This window comes from Homarus americanus, unplaced genomic scaffold (assembly GCF_018991925.1).
Source record: "Homarus americanus isolate GMGI-L3 unplaced genomic scaffold, GMGI_Hamer_2.0 scaffold11665, whole genome shotgun sequence".
Classification (NCBI taxonomy): Eukaryota; Metazoa; Arthropoda; class Malacostraca; order Decapoda; family Nephropidae; genus Homarus; species Homarus americanus.
The window spans coordinates 3,990-15,278 of record NW_024754144.1 but is presented as its reverse complement, the minus strand read 5'-3'; the positions used below and the strand labels follow the sequence as shown (position 1 = coordinate 15,278).

The window sequence follows — 11,289 nt, the reverse complement described above, 5'->3', positions numbered from 1 at the left end:
TATTGGAAGAAAAAATACTGATAATGTATACAGCCTCAACAACATCAACCTAGAGAAGCCGACTTGTGAAAGAGACCTAGGGGTACTTGTAAGCCCGGACCTACGGCCTAGAAAACAGTGCGTTAATGTTCGAAATAAGGCAAACAGAGTATTGGGATTTATATCTAGAAGTGTAAGTAACAAGAGTGCAGAGGTCTTATTGCAACTATATCTTGCGCTAGTCAGGCTGCACCTCGATTATGCGGTTTAGTTCTGGTGCCCCTATTATAGAATGGATATAAATTCACTAGAGTCGGTGCAGCGAAGAATGACAAAATGATTCTGGGACTTAAACCTCTAGTCAGGATAGGTTAAAGAAACTTAACTTGCATTCCCTAGAAAGACGAAGAGTGCGGGGAGATATGAGAGAAGTATTTAAGTGGGTGAAAGGAATCAATAAAGGGGATATAGATAAAGTTCTTATAATATCCGAGCAGGATAGGACTCGGAGCAACGGATTCAAGTTGGATAAGTTTAGGTTTAGGAGGGAGATAGGAAGAAACTGGTTCACAAATAGGGTGGTGGACGAGTGGAACAAGCTTAGCAACTTTGTAGTAAGTGCGGGAACTCTGGTAAGTTTCAAGAGGAGGCTAGATAGATTCATGGATGATAGAGAGTGGTAGTATCTCTCGACAGGAGCTGCCATGCACAGGCCAACCGGCCTATTGCAGACTCCTTATTTTCTTATGTTCTTATGTTAAGTTAGATTACCTTAAGTTTGGTTAGGGTAAGTTTAACTAGGTTATGTTAGGTTAATTATGTTAGATAAAGGTAAATTAGGTTAGGTTAAGAGAGGGTATTCTTTGTTAGGTTAGTTTATGTTTGGTTTGGTTAGATTCAAGTTATGTTGACTTATATTACGTCAAGTTATGTTTGGATAGTTAGGTTAGCTTTGGGTAGATTACGTTAAATGAGGATAGGTTAGGTTAAGTTAGGGTATGGTAGGTTTAATTAGGGTGGGGTAGGTTAGGTTAGTTTCGGGTATGGTAGGTTTAGTTAAGGTTAGTTAGATCAAGTTAGGTTAGAATAGGTCAAATTATGATAAGTTAGGTTTAGGCAAGTTAGATTCGGTTAAAGTAGAATAGGTTACTTTAAGGCAGGACATTTTAGGTTAGGTTAGGTTAAGTTAGGTTAGTTTAGGTAAAGTTAGGACAGGTTAGGTTAAATTAGGTTAGGTTTGGTTAACTTAGGGCATGTTAGGTTAGGTTAGGTTAGGTTAGGTTTGGACATGTTAGGTTAAGTTAGATTAGGTTTGGTTAACTTTGAACAGGTTAGGTAAAGCTGCTTCGTTCATTTAGTGCGTAAAACAAAGTATGCTATTGTATTCATCTTCGTGGTATTATTTGTACATTATAAGCTCTGTTGTTTTTTCAATACATTTGTCTCTTATACACAGAACTAGAAATACACGAACACCAAGGTTATGTTAACTAACTCATGTCTAACCCATACAGGAAGCATCTATAGAAAATTATTTACAAAATAGTAAATGTCATAATTCGCTGATATTAATATACACTTGGGGCGCCGGTGGTTAGAGCGGTACCGCTCTTGCCTCGCAAGGGAGATGTCACGGGTTCGATTCCCAGGCCGGTGGAAAGTTGTTCGGACACACTTCCCAGCCTTCCTTAGTCCCTGTTCACCTAGCAGCAAAGTAGGTATGCTGTAAATCGAAAGTTGCGAATTCGTATTCAGGGACAAGTTGTTGGAGCTTCCAATAACTTGCTTAGACATAAACCATTGACTCTTCAGGCTTCTACGCCCTTGACTCTTCAGGCTTTTACGCCCTTAACTCATGAGATATAAAGGTAAGCATGAACTTAGCATGCCTCCCTGTTGGACGCTGTAAACGCTTCTGCACTTCACCTTACACACAAGGATGTAGGGGGGTGCCCAATAAAAAAAAAATAATATACACCTCCAGTCTGGTTTGTGTGTGTGTGTTCAGGTAAATGTATACATAGGTTTCTGTATTGTATTTGCATCTTCCGCTGTGTGTCTAGTTGAACTTTGTATACAAAATTGGTGGTAAACGTGACTAATACATAAAGGCATATGGAGGCTAGCTGTATGTATGGGAGTGAGGAAGATGTAGAGGAAGATGTAGTGGAAGTGAGGAAGATGTAGAGGAAGTGAGGAAGATGTAGAGGAAATGAGGAAGATGTAGAGGATATAAGAGGAAACTTTGTGTTGCAGGGGAGGGCGGCAGTGTGACAGGGAGACAGAAGGTGACCAGCGTGGCGGTGATGTTTTACGTCTCTGTACAACTGTTGCTGCCCTTCTCCCACTCCATCACCAAGGTACTCTCACAAACTCTCTCTTTCTAACGGATTTCTAGCATCGCTTTAATATTTTATTTTGTCGCTAATTTGTAATACGATTAGTTTTTCAGTGTTAACATCTTTTTTATTGTTATTCATAATATGAACACCTTACTGCGTTTGAGGATAGACGGTTTGACACAACACTGACCCACATTGTGTTCTCAGAAGAGGGTATAAGAAATAAACTGTTTAAGCTTAAGGTTCAAAAGAGTCCGGCCGTAATATGGTACATCCCAGAGTGTTAAGAGAGTTGTGATTGGAAAATGTCTTATGTGAGTCTTATATTCAAAGGCGATCGTCACTCCAAGAATAATTATGGACCAGTGAGCCTGACCAGCGTAGTATGGAAGTACTAGAGAGCATTATAAAAGATGCCGTGATGGAACATCTACTATGAAAAATCTTGTAAAGGACTGTCAACACAGTTTAATGCCGGGACACTCCTGCTTAACACAATTTTTCAAGTTCCTGGATGCTTGGACACAAATTCTGGAACAGAGCGGTAATAACGATAATATATATCTAGATTTTACCAAGGCTTTCGGCGGCGTACCCCATGTAAGGAGACCTTTCTTCGTGATCGCAAGCAGTGTGTGGTGATTAATGGTACGAAACCGTCATGTGTACCCGTGACAAGCGGGGTACCACAGGGCAGAGTACTGGACCCGTTGTTATTTGTTTGTTTCATAAATGATGTGCAGTAAGCTATACATTCATATATACAAATGTTTGCGGACGATGCAAAATGATTCAAGGAGATTAAGGACCAAATAGACTGTGAAGAGTTACAGAAAGATATCTGTAAGCTTCAAGAGTGGTCGAAGAAATGGCTGCTAAGATTCAATATCACGAAGTGTACGAGGTTGCACCTGGGTCGCACCAACAGTAAGGAGGCATATCACATATTCCAACGGGACGAAGAAACTGCATTAATAGAGACTGGTTGTGAAAAGAACCTGGGTGTGTATGTTGACAATGAACAGAAGATCTTGGACCATTGTGGAAAGGTGAATCAAGCAACTAAACTAGTAGGTCTTATGAGAAGGTCGTTCATATATCTGGAGGGGCCGTCAAGATCTTCAAGAGTAAGGTGCTTCCGTGCCTGGAGTACTCTCACCCCGTCTGGTGCCCGAGATATGCTAGACTCAGTTAATTGAAAACGTCCAAAGATGGGCCACTAGACTGGTGCCTGCACTTCGGCACCTCAGTTATTCAGAGAGATTAAAGCACCTGCAACTGCCTAGCTTATACTGCAGACGGGCAAGGGGTGACCTAATTGAGGTGTATATATAAACATCTTAGAGGGCATTAATCAATCAAGTGTCCACACCTCGACTTGGCGAACGCCCTCCCCACAAGGGGTCACAGCTCAAGGTTGAAGAAGAAGCCACAAGTCCAGAAAACTGTGAGGGCAAACTTTTCGGAGTGAGGATCGTGAACTCTTGGAACATTCTAACAGAGAGTGTTGTGACGGCACCGAGTGAGAGCTCTTTCAAGATCAGACTTTACCAATACTGGAGCAGGTTCAGATACATTTAGGAGCCAGTGCATACCTAGTACTTGCCAACAGTATAGTACATAACAGAGATGTGGCCGACCGCTGAAGCGGCTAACAAGTCGATCAGTGGCGAGGAGGATAAACATAAAAGTAATAATGTTAAGAGGTATTATACTGGGTCTGGCACTAGGCTCTTCTCACAGAACTCATATCCTTAGGTATCCAATATCCTATGACTTCCTGAACTTCCTCCTTTCTCTCTCCCATCCTGACAACTTTCTTATCCATGCTGAAATGCCTCAAGGCTCAGTTCTTGTTTCTATTTTATTCTTACTCCATGGTAATGACTTCTCCATTTCTTCTTGCCGTTGTGTTCATGGTCACTTGGTCAGTGTGACAGTGAAAGAGTACAACACTCACCTCCTCGTACAGTCTCCTTTAGTTTCAAATTCATTATCATTTCCCATTTTTATTACTCACATTTGTCATGTACGATGTTACCTGCCCCTTACGTCCTCTCGGCTGGCGTCCAACCCACCCAACACGACCTGTCAAATATCATGGCAGTAAGTTCTACTGTTTCACAACGGGACCAGTTTCTCACAGTTTGCTTTAAATGTACAGTATCTCAAAAATATTATGAGGCCATGAATGATAGTTATTGGGACATGCAATTGCTTTGGTATATAGGTTAACATAAGTAATGTAATGTGTATTTACTTCGGCGTAATTAATATGATGTTCGGTTACCAAATACAGTCGGATCCGTATGGCACAGAGTCACGCATACCAACACTCCCAGGACATCACGAGTTGCATGTAGGATTTCGGAAGTAATCGGACCCATCTTGGCAGATAATTTCCATTTGAGATACTGTAAATTTATCAAACTTAATTATCTTTTTAATGAGTATTTTGTGTCCTCCTCTTACAGGGTTATAATACCTGGACCGACGGACCTTATGGGTACAGCTGGGACATGATGGTCCACTCGTGGGACACCCTGCACGTCAAGGTCACCGTCGTCAGGAGTGGCACAGGAGAAAAGCTCTACCTCGACCCTAATGTGGGTGCCGTGATTGGTAGGGTTAGGTTAGGTTAGATTAGGTTAGGTTAGATTAGGTTACGTTAGTCAGGCTATGTTAGGTTATACTATATTAGGTGAGGCTACGTTATTTCAGGTTAAGTCATGTAATGTTCTTTTACACTTTCCACCGTTGTTCAGCATTCTTCACCATTATTCAGCAATGCTCCCCATTTTTCAATATTTCGATGTTCCTCATAACTGCTCATTGGTATTCAGAACTGGTCACAGTTGTTCAGGAGTGTTACTTAGATCTGATTTGTTCATTGTTTTTCTAAAGTATTCACTATTGTTCAGGTGTATTCACTGTCATTCAGACAATTCACTGCTGTTGAGAAGTGTTCACTGTTGTTTAGAACTTTATTCAGAAGTTGTTCAGGTATGTTCAGAAATTTTCACTGTAGCTCAAAAGTTTTTACTATTGTTCAGCAGGTGTGGGTGAGAAACACTAGGTGGACGGGACACGTCGACCTGGCAGTACAGTACGGCGAGTGTGTGAAGCAGAGGCTAAAATCCAAGGGTCTTAACATTTCTGCTCTTTATCTGGACGTCTGGAAGTCTCTCAATGGCAGGTTCCAGCAGCGAGTCTTCCAGCCTAATGTAAACATCCTGGAAGCTCCTTGGTCACCTTGGAAACAGGTATGGTAACGCTGGTTTACCTGTTACTGAAGCTGTTTATGGCAACTCCACTTAGGTGGATTACGTAAAAACTAGTGTTTAACTCTGAGAAGCTCCTCAAGATTAGGCACCCTAGCTAATTTCACCTGATGAATAACCACCCATATGCTAACCTAACTTGACCTAATCTATCTTAACTTAATAACCTAGCTTAACCTAACCTCAGGTACTCAGACCTAACCTAACCTAACCTACTGTAACTTAATAACCTAGCTTAACCTAACCTGACCTACTCAGACCTAACCTAACCTAACCTACTGTAACTTATACTTGCGAATATGCCATGAGTTAAGTGGTAAAGATGTAGATGTCAGTAAGAAAATAATTGAGTTTCTTCATGGTCTGATTACCTGTATTGGGACATTGACTATCTCCCATACTCTTACTCAAGACATTCTATCCTCTTTTTCCCCACATATTGTCAATAATAATAATAATAATTAACGGTTTATTGAAAAAGTTCTGCAGCCAGAAGGCTGAAAATATACATTGGGCATAAATGACTTATTACATACATTGGTGGTTTTAACAAAAGCCTTCATTAGAGAAAGGTAAAGGAACATACAGTGAACATACAGATTAATGTAGGTGTTGAACAGCAAAAACGTAGTGTAGTACATGTAACTCCCTCCCAGATGGTGTTAGGAGGGACCTCACGTGGTGTAGTAGTTCCCTCACAGATGGTGTTTTGAGGGGCCTCACGTGGTGTAGTAATTCCCTCACAGATGGTGTTATGAGGGGCCTCACGTGGTGTAGTAATTCCCTCACAGATGCTGTTATGAGGGGCCTCACGTGGTGTAGTAATTCCCTCACAGATGTGCTGGTGAGGGGCCTCACGTGGTGTAGTAACTCCTCACACATGGTGTTATGGAGGGGCCCCACGTGATGTAGTAGTTCTCTCACAGATGGTGTTATGAGGGGCCTCACGTGGTGTAGTGTGCCCCCACAGATGGTGTTATGAGGCCTACGGTGTAGTAGTTCTCACAGATGGTGTAAGAGGGGCTCTACTGTGGTGTAGCACTCCTCACAGATGGTGTTATGAGGGCTCCCATGTGGTGTAGTAATTCCCTCACAGATGGTGTTATGAGGGGCCTCACGTGGTGTAGTAACTCCTTCACATATGGTGTTATGAGGGGCCTCACCTGGTGTAGTAATTCCCTCACAGATGGTGTTATATGAGTGAGGTGTGGTTCCAGGCCTTCCTATCGTAGACGGATTAACATATCGCTGGTAGTTGGGTCTCACGGGCCGTTATCACTGGGTACCTGGGACCTCACTGTGTGAAAGGTCAACTTGGGTACCACTGTTACTGTTGAGTTGTTCTCACTGACTTAAGCACTGTTCACCACTGTTCACCTCTGTTTGACACTGGTTCCATTTCTTTCCTAAATGAAATAGTAACTTCTGGCGTGAACTTGTTGATATTCCGGTGGGGAGTAGGGTTCAGGGGAGGGAGTTGGTATGGGCCAACATAACAGTTGACCTGGCTGCTCTGAGAGGAGCGCCAGGTACGTCTTGACCCTTCAGTGTGTGTGTGTGTGTGTGTGGGGTGTGTGTGTGTGTGTGTGTGTGGTGTGTGTGTGTGTCTGTGTGTGTGTGTGTGTGTGTGTGTGTGTGTGTGTGTGTGTGTGTGTGTGTGGGTGTGTGCGTGTGTGTGTGTGTGTCTGTGTGTGTGTGTGTGTGTGGGTGTTTCCATAGTTTCACTCAGTCCAGGGATCGAACCCGGGACCACTAATAATTACACCACAAGTCACTTAGAGACATTCACCCAATAAACGTGTTCTACTCACACACACACACACACGGTCCCTGAAAACGACCTCTTAATCTGCCTGGTATGAGAGTCGCAGCCTCAGAGGACCAGTGTACGGATCGTGTATGAACCTGACCAAGGTACACTTGTGAGCGCCAACCTGTTGTATGCAAGTGACAGGTTCCATTATATAGGTGGCGTGGTGTCCACCTGACTCTAGATTGTGGTAGACTTTGTGCTGAGTTGTGTTGTGTTGTGTTGGTGCACCGGCGGCCACCACGGTCTTGATGTAGCTTTCACTGTGAGTCAGTCTGTAAATACAACACCTTTTAGAAGTTAAGATAATTTACTCATTTGTTTACTTACACCTGTACGGTCATAGATTCTCCCCTGCTTATACCCGGCTGTAGAACCAACCACACATTGGCTTGTCAAATTTACACCGAACCTAACCTAACCTAACCTCAGCCAACAACATATATGTGGTGGTTAGGTTTGGCTAGGTTAAGTTAGGTTAGATTAGGTTAGGTTAGGTTAGGGTGTCTAACCCCCAGATGACAATAATTTGGGGCTAATCATTATGTAACCTCATTTATATATGTAGTTATACATACACTCATTAACATCAACAACAACCTCGTTAGAAGAGATTTATTGACGGTTATTTAATATGTGGGAACAAATAGTACGATTTAATTAATATTAATGTAGCATATAAACACCTGTTGATTGGCCGAGGCTTACAGGTCACGTTAGTGGTGTAGTAATGATGTGTGCTGCTGCCTTCAATAGTTACTAACAATGGGCAAGTTAATTAGATGTCAAGATGTGTTTATGTCAACACTTCTTGATAACATGAAAGGTATAATGGCTGCCTAATGTGAACAAGTTTAGGGTGGCTGTTCTTCATGTGATTCTTTTGAATTTCCAATATAGTCAGACAATTTGTTTATTTATCTACCACAACTTAAGAACCTCTCGCTACCCGACAAAATATTATTGCAAACTTCTTATGAGAGCAATTCAGTAGTAAATGCTATGTGTATGTGTAATAAATTCAATAGAAACGGGATATAACTTTTCTAGCGTGGTTGGGTCACTACTGCGTCGTTGCCAGCCGTACGACACGGGTCCATATCCTATTGTGACTATTTCGCGTAGAGATGAGAAAAAAATATTACCACAGAGAAATAGTTATTGCAGTTAATAAGCTGGATGTCATTACAATAAGCACAGCGATCACCTCCTGCTACAGTGATCTCAGTAAGTCAAGAGTCACAACGTTATTTGAGGCTTCAATGTTTTTCGCTCCCAGATTATTGTGGGATTCGGTGAAATTGAAGATGTTTTTAAGGTCATTCACTGCGTAGTCTAGCTTAGGCACCAACACTTAGAAATAAAATTAAGGGACAGATATCTAAATTCCAGTCAGTCAGTCAGAACACCGAGATAAGAGAGTCGTGGCTCTGAGGTGAACAAGGGGATTTAGGGCAAGGTATAGTTATGAAGTGGGAAGTACAGAAGAAGAATGACAGCAGGTGGGCTTTCCACCTTACGGAGGCTGGTTTATGGCTTAACCTGTGACAGACGCCCCTCAGTCCTCCAGGGGCAAGGGAGGTTAGATAAACTAAGCTAAGCTAAGGGAATGTGCTGTTTTGGGGTTTGTTGGAGGGTCCCTTCAGGTCCTTGTGTTGCTGATAGTGTAAGGAAAGGTTTTATGGTAGTCGATGGCAACTCACTTCCTCATGAGTTGCCGATTTTCATTTTATTTCACTTCTACATTTAATTCTTCTATGACAAATATTTAAGATGTTAATACGAATAATTTGATTAAAAAAGAAGCTAATTTTTGGTTGTCTGTTAATTGCACATATATATATATATATATATATATATATATATATATATATATTACTTTATATTTTTTACGTATTTGTTTTAATTATTGTTGTTGATATAACGTGTAACATTTTTTTTAACTTGGTACGCATTTCAGAATCTAAGTATAGTCTTTAAGAATGTACATTGTAGTCAGTTCTTTCATTCGACACATACCTAAATTTCACGAGTAACACATCTCTTTTTAACATGATGTATAAAGGCCATTTAATATTTCCCGCCCCCGTTCATGGCGCGGGGTGTGAGGGACTGACTGTCCACACCGGCCGCCACCGTGGAAAATAACATCCACGTGTTTATTTCGCAGCCGAAGGATCTATTTATTTCAAGTATGGTTTAAGGCTATCAATAACCGATTCTTGACCACTCGTGTGTTTTTTTTAAGAATATTGAGGTATTTTTAAAGATAAATTAAGTAATAAGAGTATCTGGCTGTGACGTGGGAGGGAGGGAGGAGGAATGTGTCGGCTTCATATATCTGCAACTCTTGTCTGCAATAAAATTATATCAGCCTCAGTAATGAATTCGTATTAATGAAATACGAAATCACTCTAAAATATATATCAAAGCGGTATTTCATGTTTTTTAGATGAATTGGGAAATACGACATTAATTTATAGACGATAAGCACAAACATGTCTGCGGAAGGAGCGTTGACCAATCAGAGGCTACGCAGGGATATCAGTAGCCAATCAGGAGTAAGGAGAGTGGTGAGTTCAAATCTCCGGCAGCAAAAGGAGGGCAGCGCTTCTCCGTCCACCCCACGGGAGATTTGTATCGGTTTCTTTTGTTTTTTAATGTTTATATTCCAAATAACGTTATTAACTGTGTTTAGACTTAAATCATATCATCATCAGTGAGTGTTTTGTTAAGTTTTGTGTGCGAGAGAGACTCATAAGTTGGAGAAATTAAGATTTTTAAAGCAGAAATTTGGGAAGATATTGAGAGTTTAAAGAAGAGAATCATTATTGACAACATCCGGACAGTGTGAGACACAACACACTGTGACCTTTACCTCTAATATTCTTTAATTTTTAATAACTGATGAATTTAGTCTTCCAACTCGCACAACTTGCATTATTTAGATGCAATAATCACCACGGAAGCGGATAGGTCGGGTAAATTTAGCACCGAGGGGACTCGTTCAAGTTACACAAAATGGCCGACGGCTTGAAATGATTCGCAGTTGTATGTCTTATTATTGTTTATAGTTCAAGATTACTAACCTTCCTACGCGCTTAAAGCCCGTCGTTGTTGAGGCGCAATAATTATAATAAGAAGAAGAACAACAGCAGTTGTCCTTACACCAGGCAGTACTTGGTGATGGTGAATTACTGGCGCCAGTAACTCACCATGTAAACCTCCTTTTGAGTGGTTAATATTTTAGTAATTCAAACTAGGGCTGTCCAATATTCAGGTGATCCCATATCTATATATTATAGGGTGTAACAAAAGTGTGCAGTCGTAGGAATGATTATAAATTGAATGTTCTTTTCTCACTGTTTCAGCTTGTGTGTTACTGGGAGGCACTGAAGGTGGAATACAGAGTGAAGCAAAAGGTTGATCTTCCCTTACATTTGAGGTACAGTACCATTATTATGTTTCAGTTACCCCGTGTAGCCTATGTGAGTTATCCCGTGTTTAAAGTTACCCCGTGTAGCCTATGTGAGTTATCCCGTGTTTAAAGTTACCTCGTGTAGCCAATGTGATTTTCCCCGTGTTTAAAGTTACCCCGTGTAGCCTGGTGTATTCTGTGTTTAGTTACCCCTGTGTAGAGTTTCCATGAGTTATCCTGTGTCAGTTACCCTGGCCTATGTGATTCTGTGTCAGGTTAATCGTGTAGCCTATGTGAGTTATCCCGTGTTTAAAGTTACCCCGTGTGGCCTATGTGAGTTATCCCGTGTTTAAAGTTACCCCGTGTGGCCTATGTGAGTTATCCCGTGTTTAAAGTTACCCCGTGTGGCCTATGTGAGTTATCCCGTGTTTAAAGTTACCCCGTGTAGCCTATGTGATT

The 11,289-nt window shown here is 41.4% G+C and overlaps 1 protein-coding gene across 1 annotated transcript; it reads left to right on the top strand.

The window, feature by feature from the left end:
* Positions 1-2,235: 2,235 nt before the first annotated feature.
* Positions 2,236-5,686, top strand: LOC121855693 (vitamin K-dependent gamma-carboxylase-like; the record flags this gene model as incomplete). Its single annotated transcript, XM_042350775.1, has 3 exons — positions 2,236-2,339; positions 4,796-4,927; positions 5,378-5,686. Coding segments are annotated over 3 exons (452 nt in total), but the record flags the coding sequence as incomplete, so codon positions are not given.
* Between the last annotated feature and the right edge of the window lie 5,603 nt (positions 5,687-11,289).